Below are 18,125 nucleotides of genomic sequence, written 5' to 3'. Positions count from 1 at the left end.
CCATGGAGAATTTGCCATCTATTCAGAATCTCCACTGTCTGAGGACAACTCCATGCATCATTTACAGAAAATCCACCTACTCTCCAAAAGGGGCTTCTTACCTCCCTCCCTCCTTCTGGAAACCAGTAAGAATGGCTATCTCAGCCCAGTTCACATGAAGTCGTGGGGGTGGTGACTGTAATATTATACCTCTGGGCTATTTACTTTATGGTGGACCACAAACAAGAGCATTACAGTACAGATGGACTGCATAATAATGGGGCTATAGTTCATCTTTTGCCTGTGAGGGGGATGTTAACACAGGGCTCTTAACAAATTCAATAAGTCCATTACATTTGAAAGGCTGCCTTTCACGACCCTGTTACCACAGCACCACTCAGCTCCATTTCACAGGATGTTTTTGTAATCCACTTGCATCCCCATACAGCACCACAAAAGTCAAATACTCAGCACAAAATGGTGACCACTACTTAAAGTAGACACAATGGATCTGAAATAAGCCTAAGAACAGTAGAAAAGGGGATTTTGTCAACACTAAATAACTTTCAAAAGAGCAGAATTCAACATTTCATTAATAAACAAACACACAAGTTGTAACTGGAAGGCTGCTTTATTGGTAATAAAAAGGTTCGTGCTCAAATGAAGACAATCTTTCATATATTCTTACCAAGAGTCCAAGTGGTTGTGCAACACACCATCATATTGTACTGTATATCCTCTTTTTTATCATGGTGTCAAATGATAACAACAGTTTGAAAAGCACTTTTTAATTTTTCAGCTAAAAGAAAAAAAACGCCCATAATAAACCATGCTAAAAAAGAATGAGTCCTATAATCAAATATTGATACAAAAATAAATTTCAGATGGAAAAAGAAATATAGAAGAAATAAAACAGAAATATAGAAGGCAAGCTGCTTTTTCACAAGCCAAGTGGGTGACACACATAGCACTAAGAACAGGACATTTTTGAGTTAGCTGTTTTTTCTGTTAACATCACACACTGTTGAATATTAAGATGAAGTGGGGTGTCTGGATGATCCTCTGGCAGTATTTCTGACTCGACATCCCTGATTAATGTTGTGCTCACCCCCAAACCCCCACCCTCCGCAGTTTGGAAACATGTTTTTTTTTCTTTTTCTTTTTTTTTCCCAGTGTGGCATCGACATCCAAATTTGCAGAAAAAGCAGAAAAAAGGCACATGCCATTGAGTGGAACACGAGAAACAAACCATTCAACAAAAGAAATGTGAGGATGAGAAGCAAGTACATGATTGTATGCATGTTGAGCTGTAATGGCACTGATGTGTGGGTATGGGAAAAAGGCCCTGGGGTAGGTTTCCGTCCGAGGGTGTACGAGGCAGTCAGTCACACCAGCTGATGTCCTCTGGGAAAAAAATCACTGGTAAAGATGGCGGGCCATGAGGAGAGTCACCTGTGTGTGTGTGTTTGTGTCCGTGACTGTGGGCGTGTCCTGTATATTCAGTGAAGGTGAGAGATATGACAGTAAGTGAGAAATGTGCTGGTAACAATATCCTTTCATCATGATCAGGCTACAATCCATGGCAAGCAGCTCCAGTAACATCGCAAATGATCTATTCCCCAACATAGAAGGGTGCTGGAAACAACCAGTTTTAGACATCCACTGAACGTGTTGCACGTAAATCAAATGTGACAGTGTTCTTCTGTTTTATGTATATACATATAGACATATATGTATACATGTATATATCTTTTGTATTATATAATATCTATATTTCATTCAATTTCCGTCAACAAAGTGAAAAGTGTCTCAAAAAATCCAAAAGGTAACAAATGTGACAAAGGGCATAGCTGGAAGCCATTCTATATTATTGTTATTATTCATTTTTTGATTATTAGTAGTAACATTTTTAAAATTTCATATTTACAAAAAACACAACAAAGCATGCCGATAAAATAAAATAATATAATACAATATTTATAGTTTCTCTCAAAAAGTTTGTTCTTTTTCAGCGATTGTGCCATTTACATCATAGCCTGCACTGTACATATATATGTTTTTGTATTTTCTCTTTTGTAATTTTTTTGTTGCTTTTTTATTTTATTTTTGTATTCTTTCAAGTGTGAATGTATCATTCTAAAACATTACATCCAAGATGAACATGGGTAAACTGAATGATGTTACTCACTCCTCCTGTGGTTCTCATTGGGAATGTATTTGGTTTCAGTGTGCAGCAGCCAAACTGATTCGAGACCTCATATTGTAAACAGACCTCACTTATTGTTACAGACAGGGGGTTCTGGTACAGGCAGTGTTAAACACACCAAATGGCATTAGTGGTGTGATGATGGATGCCAGATATATATCCAGCCATCCACTGATAAATAGGACCATCACTCCTGTGTAGAAAAAATGGCAGGAACATCTAAGGAGGCAGTTGTGTTTTGTCCATCACTTGACAAAGCCTCAGGTTTTTTATGAAAAACACCCACAAAGCTTATTATACAACATAGCTGCGTCAATGTGAGGCCTGCTGATGTTTTATCTCAAAAAGTGTTAGTACCTCCATCTCTGCCTAATTATTTTTAAGCGGGTGATGCATTTGAAAGCCTGCAAGTATGTGGAAAGATGGTGCAAGCCTGGGTCAAACACCACACAGTGTTTAAGAGGTCCCACAAAAGCACAATGATACACTGACAAACATGGGACTTTCAGCACTCCGACTCAGACCAAAGCGATATTCTTTTCTTCTGCTCTTCCATTTCTCTCTCTTGTTCACATGGCAGTCAGTCTAAAACCCTGAAGGGAGGGGCTCTACCCATTTATTGGTCCACGTTTGTTATTTATCACTCATCCACCTCCCTGAAACATAACACCAAATCCATTTGATTCTACAATCCAAAACCACAAGCCCTTTCATGGCAATCCACCTTTCATACATGCTAGGCACGACAAGGCATGTCCTTGTGATAATTCTCTGCTAACAATGCTGTTTCAGATGGTCAGTGTCACTCTTACTGATCAAAGCCTTTTCTGAGAATGATTGCATCACAAGGACATCAGAGAAGGACTTCAAGGCTATTTTTTTCTAAAGCTGGAAACTCAAAATTGTCCAAAAAGCACTATCTAAGACATCACTCAGGGAAATTCTGATGTGGATCTGACAGAGTACAAAAGAGGAACTGTATTGAAATGAATCAGTAAATTTACTGTCTAATGTATCTACCTAAACATGGTTTTCAGCTCTTCCGCTAACCCAAAACAAACCAAAAAAACATGTTTCTGTCCCTTCGCACAGCAGTAGAGGGGATACCTATTGACACTTGGGCACACCAGATCTTTACTGGTGCCAGATATGGATTCCTTGGCGTGAAACATCACCTGCTCTCATTGCCGTAACAGGGACCACAGGTATGTAAGGAAAGTGACTGTGGGACGGATGTAAGTAAACAAAGAGATGTAAGCCCCAGATTCAGTTCAGGCCTTCCAAATCTGTGCATCCTCAACGTGAGGATATTCTGCTTCCTATTACTCATACACTCAACACTCTTTCTGTACTATTAACATTCAGAGCAGCAAAAAAAAACCTTTTCTAGTTTGTGTTCGTTAGATGATACAACTCTTTGTCTCTGAGTGCTTACATCCTCCATTCACCTGAAATTTCGATGAAGGGTTGGATTAAAAGATCTGTCAGTTGAAAAGCAAAACTATAGTGAAGGGCAGGAGCATATGAATATCATTCCCCCAATATTCTATAAATTATTATTGAAAATCTTAATTTTCCAGTTAAAGTTATAGTTATTTCCCCAGTGGACAGCCTCAAACTTATAGTCAAGCTACTGCAGTGGTCTGAGAATTAGTGTCTTGTGGACTATGATTACTCATGCATGGTTCCTGATCAAAACATGCCTTCATGCAAGTCATTTCTATGCACTGAACGAGCACAATAATTATTATTTATCTGGAACTCGGTCTGAGTAAGTCTCCTTCAGCCCAAGTCAAAACAGTGACAAATGACCCCTACCCAGTCAGTGTGAAAGCCCATGTAGAAAATGTATTTTTCAATGTCAGTATAACAAAGAGGAGATGAAAAGACTAGTGACATGGGCTTAATGTTATCTTTTTTTGCTGCTCAAATAATGTAAAGATGCAAGTATACTCGGCACAAACAAACAAAAAAATCTCTGTCTACGGTTCTGAGTTTCCCCCTCCCTCGCTAGTGTTTCTTTCCTAGCTAAACTTGCTTGGTTGATTATTATATTCTTCTTGATAAAGATGGTAAATGCAGTGTCACAGACCATTGTTTAGACTGCTAATACAGTTCTAGTGGGATCTGTGGGATCCAGTCCCGTAGCATTGGAGCTTTGCTGAAGGGGTCCACACTAGGTGGTGGCAGGGATTTTGCAATTCTCCAATCATTTAGCATCGATTTCTGTGCCTTGGCAGTTGGTCCCCAAAGAAATGTGTGTCACTGGCCAGCACACTGTGAGTCACTGTTTCTTGTATTTGTCCCTCATTTCTAAGAACTTCATCACTATGCAGCAAAGTTCCACGGTAAACTGATTGTGTTTGGTTCAGCTGTCTTTGATGACATAAGAAACCACATTGCCTCAGTTTTATTTGAGTCTGTAAACATTTTTTTGTATGTTTTTGTTTTTGTTTTGTTTTTTACTTGCAAATGGTCACTTTTTCTACATTTGTTGGGTTTGGGCTCAGAGTCTCATCTCGCTGTGTTTTATTGGATTTTGAGAGTCACTGAACCCTAACACTTGGATTCCCACTCATCTTTTTGGTTTTTGTCCTTCTCTTTCCTGGCCCACTCCTCTTTGTTCTCATCTTGCTTCTCCTTGTCAGGTTTGGTCACGCTGTCATAAGAGGGGAGAGAGGCAGTGGATGGCGTGCTCTCCTTCTTTTCTTGGTTGGTCCCTCCATTCTCAAGCTTATTGTTGGTGAAAGTGCGACGCTTGAAGATGATGCCACGCCTGATGAGGTGAGAACGGTAGGCGTTCTGGATAGTTCTGGCGGAGACATCTTCCTGTTTGCGGCGGAGGGTGGTGGTGATGGGTTCATATGAGACCTTGGATGGGTTTGCTGCCACAAAACGCTCCTCCATCTGCTGCCTCAGCATGTCCAACTCACCACTGTCACCCAGCACACGCTTTGTGAAGGCAAACAGGATGTCTAGGCAGTGAATGCGATCGCCACTCACCATGGGCAAGTCCATGGCAATTAGTTCTATAGTGTTGGGCTTTGGCACACGAAGTGGGTGCTCTAAAGCGTCGGCAAAGTCAGACAGCTTGGCAAAAGTAATGAATTGAGAGGCGGTAGGGTCAAACTTCTCCCAGATCTCGTAGAAGGTCTCAAAGTCGTCCTCACTGAGTGGATCAGCACTTTCCTCTGTGGCCACACTGAAGTTCTCCAGAATGATGGCAATGTACATATTGACCACAATCAGAAAAGAAATGATGATATACATGACAAAAAAGAAGATTCCCACCGACGGGTTACCACAGTCGCCCTTCACGGAGGTGCCTGGGTTTTCCAAGTTGGGATCACAGTCTGGTGGGTAGTTGAGGATTGGCAGCAGCAAGCCATCCCAGCCAGCAGACGTGGTGATCATGAACAGGATGATCATGCTGTTACCAAAGGTCTCGAAGTTGTACAAGTCGTCAATTCCCGCTCCATGTTTTACGTAGCCGAAGTTAGACATGCCGAAGATCGAGAAGATGAACATGACCAGGAAGAGCAGTAGACCAATGTTGAACAGGGCTGGCAATGACATCATCAGAGCAAAGAGTAACGTCCGGATGCCCTTAGCTCCTTTGATCAGACGGAGGATACGGCCAATACGAGCCAACCTGATCACCCTAAACAAGGTTGGCGATACAAAGTATTTCTCAATAAGGTCAGCCAGGAACATACCTGAGAGAAAGGAAAGAAGAAAAGAAGAGAATACAGTCAGCAATCAAACTTCAATCACAAATCACTTAGATGACAAATGTCTTGTTTGGTGCAGCCGTTTCAGGACGACAGTCAGTCTCGACCAAAACAGTTTTCTCGAGGTGAAATTCTCAAGTCGCCTGTTCACTGCTCCCTCACTCACCGACAATTGAAAGGATGACCACCACAACGTCAAAGATATTCCAGCCATTGGTGAAGTAATAGTGGCGAAGGGCAAAAAGCTTCAGTAAGAACTCCGTGGTGAAGACTACAATAAAGATAAAGTTGACCCAGTAGAGGACATGTTCTGTTTCATCAGACTGATCGTCTGTTTCCACCATCATGGTGACCATGTTGAGGCAGATAAGAATCATGATGGAGATATCAAAGACTTGCTGTGTTACAAAGTCGAACACCATTCCCTGGATCTTGTTCTACAAGGAGAGAGGACACAAAGATGGATTTCAGCTGAAACCGTCATATGTTGAATGGCCAAAAATGAAACTTTTTTTGATATTTTTACTGCTGCCTACTAATCTGAGCACTTGGTCAAAAGCAGTAATACAAAAAAACACACCTGTGGTCGAGGAATAGGTTTTTGTGGCTTTTTGGACCCCAGCTTTTTCATGGCATTGTAGTACTTCTTCTGTTCCTCCGTCATGAAGATATCTTGGCCTCCGAAGTAAAGGGATGATAACAAACTTGGTTATAATCATATTTTAACAACTTAAAATGAAAACCCCTTAAGCAAAAAAGGGAATTAAGTGACAGAAAGTGTCTTATCTTTTTCTTCTGCTGGTTGAAGTTGTCAATGATCACACCAATGAAGAGGTTCAGGGTGAAGAAGGAACCGAATATGATGAAAACAACAAAGTAGATGTACATGTAGATGTTGACTTCATAGTTGGGCTGGTCTTCCACCTTGGAGAGACAAACAGTGTGAAAGGTAGTGTTGTATTATTGGAAACGCAACTTTAGTAAGAGCTGCTTGTTCATGGTCTAACAGTGACATAAATGAGCATTATAATATTTATTGATGAAGTTATGAATATACCTCTCTAGAATCCACAGCTGCATACATAATGTCCATCCAGCCTTTGAATGTGGCCTTTCAACAGGAGAGACATGATTAAATACATTTGTATAAACAGAAAACAAAGAATACAGAGAACATTATAAATCGAAATAACGTAAATCCTCTAAGAATACACAAACTCAAACCGAAACAGATACATGTCCTGTGGTACTCTTGTACATGGGAAAAAAACTAGTAGATGAAGAAAAAGGGCATAACACTGAATATATACACAATGAATATGCACAATAGACAGCCTCAAAACACTGTGAGAGCAAATGAAGTAACAACAGGTCCTCAGGTGAAGCACAGATGGGGAAAAAACAGAAAAGTGCATAGGAAAATGAAAAAAAGCAACCAAGTTAGCGTGAAACAAGAAGTGGAGTCAGGAAGGAGAAGAGGAGCGACACTCTCACCACTTGCAGTAAAGCCAGGTAGCCGGCGCCCACATTGTCAAAGTTGATCTTGACATTCTTCCACCTGACTTCGGTAAAGTTTTGATGCATGAGGGCCTCACACTGGGTCTTGTTGTTGACCACATCAACGGAAAAGTATTCCTCTGATGTCTCATTGAAACAGTAGTAGTACTTGCCCGCAAACAGGTTGACACCCATTATACTGAAAATCAGCCAAAAGATGAGGCAAACCAGCAACACATTCATAATGGAAGGGATGGCACCCACCAAGGCGTTGACTACCACCTAGACCAGACCAGGGAAGACAGGATATGACAGTGTGAGAACCAGGAAACAAACACAGTTAATTCAACCCCTCTGACAAGACACTACATACTGTTATGGCGTTACACTTAGTCCTTAAAAATGCTATTCAACACTTTGCTACAGTTGTTAAGAGCAGCATTTAATCCCATTATGATTTCATGTAGCCAAAAATAAGCACTGCACACTACTGTGATGTACATACTAAAGTGTGGGGAATTAATGGGAAGGTGAGCTGTATCAGTCCTGTTCTAATTAGAGCACTGATGTGACTCAGAGATGCTCTTTGATCTGCTGAAGCATGCGGCTAGAACTGCTTCAGGGATACACACGCACACACACATACACACACACAAACATGTGTACCAAGGCAAATATCCATATATAAAGAATCACATGTTAGAATGTAAAATCTTCAATTTATAAACATTTTATGGAAAACACAAAATGCATGTACATTTTTATGATTTAATAATTACGATTACTTTCACACAAAACAGACCACTACTATATGTTTAATAGATGGTAGATAAGTATGTCATATAGTGTATGTTTATAAACTTAAATTAGCGTCATACTGTATGTATTGGAGGGTTAGGGTTCACCAAATTTGAATGTGTGAAAACATTTTGCATGAATACATTCAAATGTGTGAATGTCTAAAAACGTTTTGATCTCCTTTGAAGAAAAACAACAATTTAACATAATGATAAAGTTACATTTTCATTTACCTACAAAATGGGGCCGAATGAAACAGTTGCTCCTAATGTTACTGACCTTTTGTAAAATATCCTCCATTTTACTTGTCCTGCACCTACAAATAAGGCCTATTTTAAATTGTCTAATTTTATATGGGAGTACTGCATGAAATTGTTAAGTTCAGAGGCTCAGAAGCTCAGATTTGATCTGTAGCTGTAAACTTCACACATACAGTTTAATTCTGTACCCACAAACAGATTTGTAACTGCAAACCTTATCCCAAATCTTATGTACTCACACATTTTAAATTATTTGTGTAAAACTTTTTCATTTGTTCACAAACATCTATTTTTTCAGATATTTTTTTACACATTCAAACATTTGAATTACTTTGATCAAATGTTTTTACATATTCACACATTTGAATGTATTCATACAAAATGTTTTACCACATTTAGATATGGTGATTCCATCTAAATTGTATAGGAAAATAAACATTTATACATTTGCAAAATACTTTCCAATCCAATCCAATTTTTTTTTCTATAAGGTTATCGGCACACACACACACACACACACACACACACACACACACACACACACACACACACACACACACACACACAAACACACACACACACACACACACATTATTAAATAAATATAAATCCAAAATAATAATAAATATAAAATAATTATAATAATATAAATAGTAAATAATGATGGAAGTATTTGGGAGAGCTATGAAAAATACATTTTATAATATTTGGACTGTGTGTATGTTTCTACATGTTTATAAAGCTTAAATCACAAGTGTTTGCCATACCACTATGAAGTGTCCACTCTTACCACCCCAACCTTAGACAGTCAATATACTTAATTCTTAATTTTCTCACTAACTCTTTTCCATAACTAGCACAACTCAAACATTGTAGCATTATAGCAGCAAAATAATCTATTAAATTCCCAATACCACCCCAAAATCTAAACCTTGCTAGCAATCCAATCTGATTTCCCGTAGGTTCCTCATAGCCAGTAATAAGCTCAGCACAGAGTGAACCGCTCACTACCAGTGTTAGGCAGGCCGACCAGTAGCTCTCAGGCAGACAGCTGAGCATGCATGTCTTTGGCAGACTCGTTTTGTGGAGCCATATTCCCTCCTCATTACAGACAGACAGGGAGGAGCTCTAGAGCACGATTCTCTCAGCGCGTACACGACCTTCACAGGCTGACTCGTGTTGAACGTCGAATAATACACTTCATATTTGATGCACGGGGAGCACACTTAAATATTGTGTCATATGTAAAGCACTTAAAGAAAATGGCTGTGGGGCAATATAATTTAAAATAGAATTATAGGCTGACAAAACACACAAATCATAATTTAAAGTCTTTGCCCCCACAATGTTGTCACTGCACTCGCTGAGAGAATGACTCTTAGCTCAATCTAAGGTACAACTGAACCACTTTTCAGTGTTTAAAAGAAGAATTAGGCCATGCTGTGTGGAAAGCATTCTCAGAAAGAGGGAAAATGGCTTTCAAAAATGCATAATGTGCATCGGCAGTTATAGTACATGCGTGTTACATGGCATTGTGCAATCTCAAGAACCGCTCAAATCAATAAATAAATAGATAAAGAAATGTGTGGATAGAGAGATAGCGGCTAAAGAGATAATGGCAGAAGCTTTGCTTGTGCATCTGACGAGCCATTCTGGTGTTTATATGGGTAGTGAGGGTGTCTTACAAATATCTACGGCACAATGAGGCTGAACTGAGAGACCAGCACTCGTAAGCTACAACAACATTGGTCTGGAATATGTGTCGGCCTGCTCATAATGAGCACAGACAACTAAAACAGTTGGGGTTCAGAGGTTATACCCAAAGACCCCATAATGACTAACACCTAGCAGGTCACTGTCATTTAAAAAACTTTGGGTGTAACTCAAACTAAAGCAGGTTCAACAGGAAAAAGGGATTTACTAAAACTGGGGTAAAAGATAGCTGAAAGATAGTGTCATTCCTGTACAATGCATTGCTCAAAAAAGGTTGGACTGAGATTAGAAAGCAGCTTCAAGAGAAAGACAGAGCAAAGTACAAAGTCAGAACAGCCCATAATCATTGCATGTTAAGCAGTGCAATGTGTCCAACTGAAGCTGAACTACTCATTCGGCGTTGAGTTGAGTTGGCCTCTGCAACGCATCGTGCCGTGACACCCAACCAGCAGAGACGTAAAGGTTCTCAACATTCTAACTCTCCAGAATCTCTTTCATGCAGTGTCATCTCTCCATTCATGTACTTCCCTATTCATTTATGTATTGCTTTGACCTCAAATTTTTCAGTTCAAACAAAATGGTCACTCAATTGATGAACATAAACATTATAGTAAAAAAACTGATACAGCAGGATCAAATTCCGCAGTTTATTTTCCTTTTGCATTACTGGGCAACCCTCACTTCTCTTACCATATACACCCAGTGAATGAAGTCATTCATAGGGGCATTGGTATTGGCATTAATATGCTATTAAAGCAAATGTGTCATGATTTCCAACCCCAAAAATGACATCATCTTATCTATTTCCCATCCCAAAATTAACAATTAAACCTATAAAATGTAATTGAAACCTTCATTACAACATCCATAAAGGCTATCCAGGGCCTAAAAAGATGTCTGCTCATGTGCAACGCCATCACATTTTAGTTGCTGGATATTCAGTATGAATGAGGCTTCACAATTAATTTACAATCAGTCCACTCACTAGATAATTGCACAAGCCTTCTTCTCCTGCTGGTCTGTCATTTTTGGGACATACTAAAGAGGGGCAACATTGTCTGTCTAGGGTTGAGAGTGTTGTCCGAACACTTTTGTGCCTGTCAACCTAATGGGCCTCCACCAACCAAGACCCAGAACTCAAAGTCAGAGTTTAACTGGGCCTGTTGTTGCCTCCCAGTTTCACTTCCTGTGGGAGTGGAAGGCAACAGGAAGCCAGGGCCTGCTGTATGCACTATGTGGTGCCATGACATGACAGTAGTAATGCCTCATTTATGTGAAATGGCAGCCTAGCATATTTGCTAAGCTTCTGCCTGCACTCCAAAAAAAGGAATTAAAGAGTATTAAAGGTATTTAAAATGGACGATAATGACAGAAATTTAAATTAAAACCTGCCACCAGAACAGACTGTTATCAGATCAGTCAATCAGATGGCTCGACCTCAAGTGCTGACACTGGCAGAAGCTTAACAAATACTTTCCTCCCAAAGCCACAACACTGAGTGTGTGGTTTCTGTCTCAGTCCCTGATGCAGAAAGATCCTGGACAAGCAGGAGAGAGTGTGGTGACCCTCCAGCGGTCCGGCCCAGCCGAAACCGGGTCGAGGTAGAGTGAGTAGTGGAGGGATAAGGGGGTGTGTTGGGGAAGAGGGGGAGGAGGAGGAGGAGGAGGAGGAAGGGTGGGGGTTGGTGCTGCACATTGCTGCACATGTGGGGCTGAGGAGGAGGTGTGAAGGGGCTGAGGTGAAGAGGAGAAGCACAACTAAAAGACAGTCCAAGAGTAGTGAGAGGTGAGAGAATGAGATCAAGAGAGAAACAAAGAGACAGGAGGGACTACGAATGACAACAACCAGGTGCAACCTATCACTACCACCAGTCACAGAGACGACCAATCAGATCTGTGTATTGTAGGAAGAGAAGGCTGATGCAACCAGAGGTTATTGTTGCGACGAGCGCTTAATGCTCTATAGATAACTGAATCTTCTATTACAAATGCAACACATTCCTCTGAGTGGTTGTTTGGCAGCTGTCCTGTGTAGTATGCAGAGTTTTGGTGTGACTGGTTGGGCAGAGGTTTTGGTGTCCTGTGGCTCCCTGGTTCCTGCTGGTTGTTCTCGATGCCAGATGCATTGAGGGATGGTGTGAGCTGAGGGAGGGGGGAGGTTATGGGAGCAGAGGGGCATGTGGATGGGAGAGGGGGATGGGGGTTCTCAATTGAAAGCAGTGGTTGAGAATCAGGCCAAATGAAGAGCTAATTATTGATTTGAATGCTCTATGAGATGGCATGTAAGTTTGGTTAGCTTTGACCAATTTCACATTCACTTTGGCCAATTAAGAAGAAACAAAGTAAGATGAAGGAATCAGAATTTTCTAGTTTGTTACTTATGTGATGAGGCAGCTTTGTAAAAAAATGTTTCTTGGGTCATTTTTTATTATGAAACAATCAATTTGGATCATTTTTGGTTGTTGTTGTTTTTTTTAAGAAATTCAATTGAAATGCATGTTGTTCTGCTGGCAATACAACTTTACTGTTATTTTACTCAGTCTCCCAGCTGCATCATGACTTGTTCTTTCGCTCTAACAAAGGCATGGTACAGGATTGCGCATGGAAAGGTGACTCTTTGGATTTCATTTCCTGGTTTAAAAAAAATCCCCCAATATTTTGGAGTTTTTTTGTTCTCTTAGTTTGTTTTTAGATCAGTTCTAGCATGCTTTAAACTGTTGAATGGGCATGCGGAAGGATCAGCTGCTTAGCTTTGGATCTTACCCTCATCCCTTCAAAACGTGACAAGGCTCTGAGGGGTCTCAAGGCCCTTAGTGTCCTGAGTGATTTAATGGGCCCTAGATCGGAGTAGCCCAGCGCATTAGCTACAAGGCTGACTATAGACACCTACACAAAAACAGAGAAGCAAAAGAGGTTCCAAACTGTTAGAAGTGAGAATATTCACTAAGGAAGAGAGACGGCCCTGGCATAGGCGGAGAGTTGCTTGACATACACACATAAATCTATGCATGTATATGCATGTATAATATTGCATTTATACATGTATATACACTGAGAGAGAAGGTCAATGTTTAGTATAGGTTTTATGTGCGTAGTATTTTTAGTTGCAGTAGGCCAAAGGGGTTGTTTGTCTGTTATTTTGGGGCAGTTGACGAGATGTGAAAAGTCCTTTGTACCTGCAAAGAAATTTGTGGTTGAGAGAGAAAGAGAGGAGATAGAGACATAAGACTCAAATAGAGGGTAATTAAGCAGAAAAGAGTGCTACATGATTTAGTAAAGATACAAGCGAAGGGACTGGTAGAGCAGAGGAAGAGGAGTTGGGGAGGGAGGTAGGGAGAGAGGTTACCCTGTAGAAGCTGATAAAAACCCAACAGACTTGAGAGCCTTACCCTTGCCCCTCTAACATTGTCTCTCCATGTCGCTCTCGGGCTGAGGCATAAAATCCCATATAATTTAAGACAGACAAACTAACGGAACCTAAGAGAAAGAATACAAGTAAACATGTACAAGTGTGTCATTTTGCAATTTTCTTTCTCAGACATCAAATCAAAAGTTGTCACACAGCATTTAGAGTCAAATAGGAGAGCCACAGTCACATGAACCACACACAAGAAACAGGGATGGAGGTTAAGGGCAGAGGATATAGTTATTAGCACTGGATGGCACTGAAAGGACAGTCAAGTTACACACAGTTAACAACGGTTAACAACAACAGCACACAACCCCAAAGAAACTGGTGCAGCCCCACTCACATCCGGCGGCAGCCACCGAGGCATTGCTGCAGCCAAAGAGTGCTTCATTGTGTGTTATCGTTGATTAGTGAACACTCACTTAATCCTTTTTATATATTATACTGTAGGATTTGCATATACAAAACTGTATGTGCAGTAATTCACAACACTGTAATAAATCAATGTAAACTTAGGCAGAGTGGCCTGAGTTATGATCTGGTAACTGTGAATCCCCTATAGCCCTGGGCCATATAGCTGCTCTAAGCTGAACACATACAGTATGGCATTATTAACAAAGGAGGAAATGGACGATGGGGAATGTGGTCAATAAGCTGCACTAATGTTCCTTGAGGGATTGTGAGTAGCCTTGATGAAGTCACCTCAAGTGTGCTGATGGCCATTAGGGGCTGTCTGATGCACAGTGCAGCTTTGCAAAGGATTCTTTGGCTGAATGCAGAATATCAAGATGCAAAATGCAGGAGTGGGCAGCTGTATAAGAATAAGGCTTACAGTCTTGTATTTTAAATTCAGTTGAATGGAAAGTATTGTACTCGTCACAGGAATTCCAATTTAGCATCATGAAGAAGTCTTTTTCGCCAATCATTGCAATTTTCTGGGTGGATGCTGGAAGGACTGAAACAGGGGGAGTACCAGTTCCTTTAGAATGAGGAAAATATCAACAGTGAACACATGTGAAAGCACCTCCTACCAGCCACCGACACCAACCGGTTAAACTCACCGCAAGAAGTACACAACATCCAAAGCTTACCAAAGTCACGGAGGGAGGATTGTAACAGGCAAAATCTTCATTTTGACTGGTGCCATTATCAACATAGACTACAAGAAAACAACTCTCCAAAGTGGAATCCATCAAACTATGGAAAGAACAGCAGAAAAGGTGTCAGCATCTTACTGTAAATGTTGGACAGGGTGTTCTAGGGAAGGCCTTTATTTAGATTCTGTTTGATTGTTCCAAGTACTTACTCTTTGGCACGAAGCCCCTATCTACTGTAAATCAATAACCTTGCCTCCAGAATACATTAACAGCTGTGTGCTCTGGCAGCGAGACAGTAAAATAAAGATTTTGCCTTGATCTACACTACAGTGTTTGGGGTAATTGTCACCTTCAGCCTGACCCCTCGGAGCGCCCCCTTTTGGGGTGCCTGGCCTCTGGCGCCCCGCTGGGCCAGCTGTGTGGTAGTGGCCTCAGCGCCTCAACGTCCTTCTCACAGAGTTCTGCAAGGCAAGGCCAATGACATCTGGGGCTGTGATCCCATGATGACGACGCCACAAACCAAACAGAAATAAAAACAAACTAAAACCAAAGGGAAAAACACAACAAAACAATGATAATAACCTGAGTAAAAAAGAAAGATGAGTGGAGTATGACACCTATCAGCCTCATGCTCACACACTTAAGCATCACTATTTAGTACTACCTTAGCTATTTTGTTATGAATTAAACAGCAAATAATAATAAGTATGGTTTTTTTCATCATTTTATTCTTTACTATATTTTACTTTGCATCTCAGATGACGATGCTGCAAAATTTATTTTTAACTCATTCAACATTAACGCTTAAATCTTGATCACTAGATTTCTTCAGCCAAACCATAATACAACACAAGAACATTCTCATAATGAAAATCAGGAAGACAGAAAGATAAGAGAAAAGATGCAGTAACACACAGGAAATGAGGAGGAACACAATCAGACAGAGTCAGGCACACTCAGAGAAAAATACAGGCCGGTCTAATGATGGTGCCCCCCCTTTCTGAGTCCATGGCAATGGTTTCACCCCACAACACAGGACGGCAGAGGCACAGTCAGGCCACAACACAACCCAGACTCATCAAGCACAAGGTTTTTTTTGTTTTTTTTATTTGGAGGGGGAGCGCAAGTGAAGACCAAACTTACCGCAGGCCGCCTGTCACCCACCATCATTACATCTCAGCACAATATCACCACATTCCTGAGGTTACACTTTCAAGAGGGAATGAAAGGAGGACGGGGATAGAGGGTAGGAGGGATATCACTCTTTGTAACATGTTCACATCTTGGGAACCATTGCACCCTGCACTGTCCCAAGTGTTTGGCTTGACAACACACCTACAGGGAGGGTGTCTCCAGTAACCTGGATCAGTACAGTGTGATCTGAATATACAGCGAGTGCTGCAGGTTCTATGTGTGCTGTATTTCAGTGCTGAAAGTATGAAGTGAAAATGTGCAGTGTAGTGTTCCTTTAAATATTAATGTGTAACTTTAAGCCATACAAACTGTAAAATGTATAAATGCATGAATGTAGAATGCAAGATATTAAGAATCGAGTGAACATGTAAGTATGGGATGATTCAGTGTCTGTTTGCCGCAGGGGTTCTGGGTTACAGGAGCTTAAAATGAATCAACATGGCAACGTCTGGCCATTGATAGGAGTCCATTCACAGGTATTGGCTGAGGTGTTGGACACTGCGGAGAGGTAGTTAGTTCAAGGAGAAAGTCAGAAACCAGGGAAATTCTTATTCTATCCAATCGCCTGCTCATTGAAATGTATGCCACTAAGTGCAGATTACTCCCATATACATCAAAGATATAAAACTTGAATGCTTAAATTCGCTATCATTGGAAATCATCCCCTCAGTTCTTCCCCACATTGTAATCTCTCATTGAGATCTACATAACCTCACAATCTACAGTTATGTCATCTTAATGATTGATACAGTAAGATATAATGGTGGTTGTACTATGTGTGCCTGCTGAAGAATAGAGTTAAGAATGTTCCCTGTTCTGCTCTTTCAAGCTTGACTGACATAAGGAGCAGATAAGTACACAGAGAGAGAGGACAAAGGCACATATCCAACATCTTACAGGTCAGAGACACAGGCAAAGACAGCTTTACAGAGACACATCTTTGACACATCTCATTGCTCTGAGAATGACTTGAATATGGCTGCAATCAATAAGCTTGGTTATTGATTGGTTGGTTCTAATTTGTCATAGCACCCCATGTCTAAACACCTATGTGTTCAATTGGAATAATTTCTACTAATTCTGACTGAAAACATACAAATGGCAGAAATCTGCACCTACAACAGAAATATTGTTTTCATTCACGAGCAGTGAATTATTCTACATATTCAAGCATCTCAGAGTGATAAAACAAGTAAAAAAAAAAAAGGATTGTTGCTTGATGGATTTGTAGAAGGTGACTTAGGCATGTGTGCACTTGATGGACAGACTGTAGTATAGTCTTGTAAAACACTGTCCTTATAACATGAGTAAACAAAGAAGGTTTGCTTCTTTCTTGCAAACAACATGCCCTCTCACCTTTTTCATGCCATAAAGCAGGTATTCAATTTTAACCTGATCTTTCAAACCTAACCACACCCAACACACAACAATAGGGGCAACACCTCAATAGAGATCTAAAAGCATCAGATCCTGTATCAATTCCTAACAATGTACTGAAGAAAAAGACAAATGATTACTTTACAGTTACAGTCAAAACAGCAGAAATTAGCATTAGCTTTGCTGTTTCTACCAGTGTGTTGCCGTTGGACCAGGGTGTGGTTGAGGACCAAGAAAATGCTCTTCTGCTCTAATCTACAGTAGTAAACAAGATCAAGTAAACAAGAGCTGGACTTACATCCACAATGAAGAAGTCCAGCCAACACCAGGCATTGGTGAAGTACTTGACAAAACCATAGGCGACCCATTTCAGCAACATCTCCAGGATGAAGATGTAGGTGAAAACCCTGTCAGCGTATTCCAAAATGATCCGAATGGTCTTCCTTTGCTCAATGTACACATCCTCAAATGCCTGTGTAGAAACAGGACAACATACGTCAGCTAAGGCGAACACAGCGCAGGAAAATATTACACCTGATGATTTATGATTCTGCTAATGAAATTGTACACAGCGTTACAGCTCACTCATAGCTGATCAATAACAGTGATTTACAGGACAAAAAAATCAGTTGTGCCTGAAATATTTCAAATAACTCTACAGCTAATGTAGATGTGCAGCAGTCTTGGCTCTTATTTTAGTAGCATTTGACATGCTTGAGAACAAGCCCCCTCATCCCCTCTCCATCCCCAGAAATAGATCCCCTGTTTGATAAATGGTACAGTCCATTAATCACAGGCACCCCTGGCCCGTCCCCAAGCTCTGAGACCAGAACCAAACAGACTGCACCACTGATCAACTTGTGTC

At 40.6% G+C, this 18,125-nt stretch overlaps 1 protein-coding gene across 7 annotated transcripts in view; it reads right to left on the bottom strand.

Annotated features, from left to right (window-relative positions):
- Nucleotides 1-4,741: 4,741 nt before the first annotated feature.
- The window catches only part of scn8aa (sodium channel, voltage gated, type VIII, alpha subunit a), a 37,821-nt gene continuing 24,437 nt past the window's right edge, over nt 4,742-18,125 (bottom strand). For 5 of the 7 annotated variants that reach the window (XM_062427934.1, XM_062427929.1, XM_062427930.1 and 2 more), the window contains exons 19-26: nt 17,559-17,732; nt 12,947-13,069; nt 7,411-7,695; nt 6,974-7,027; nt 6,703-6,840; nt 6,497-6,601; nt 6,083-6,353; nt 4,742-5,901 (exon numbers count right to left, since the gene is read on the bottom strand). In XM_062427934.1, the coding sequence (XP_062283918.1) occupies nt 4,742-5,901; nt 6,083-6,353; nt 6,497-6,601; nt 6,703-6,840; nt 6,974-7,027; nt 7,411-7,695; nt 12,947-13,069; nt 17,559-17,732 (2,310 nt within the window). The remainder of the gene's footprint in view (nt 5,902-6,082; nt 6,354-6,496; nt 6,602-6,702; nt 6,841-6,973; nt 7,028-7,410; nt 7,696-12,946; nt 13,070-17,558; nt 17,733-18,125) is intronic. The other 2 variants (XM_062427933.1, XM_062427931.1) reach the window with 1 other exon arrangement.

The sequence above is a fragment of the Scomber scombrus genome, chromosome 10 (genome assembly GCF_963691925.1).
Source record: "Scomber scombrus chromosome 10, fScoSco1.1, whole genome shotgun sequence".
Taxonomy (NCBI): domain Eukaryota; kingdom Metazoa; phylum Chordata; class Actinopteri; order Scombriformes; family Scombridae; genus Scomber; species Scomber scombrus.
Note: the sequence above shows the minus strand (reverse complement) of the source record. Positions and strands in the feature narration are given on the sequence as shown.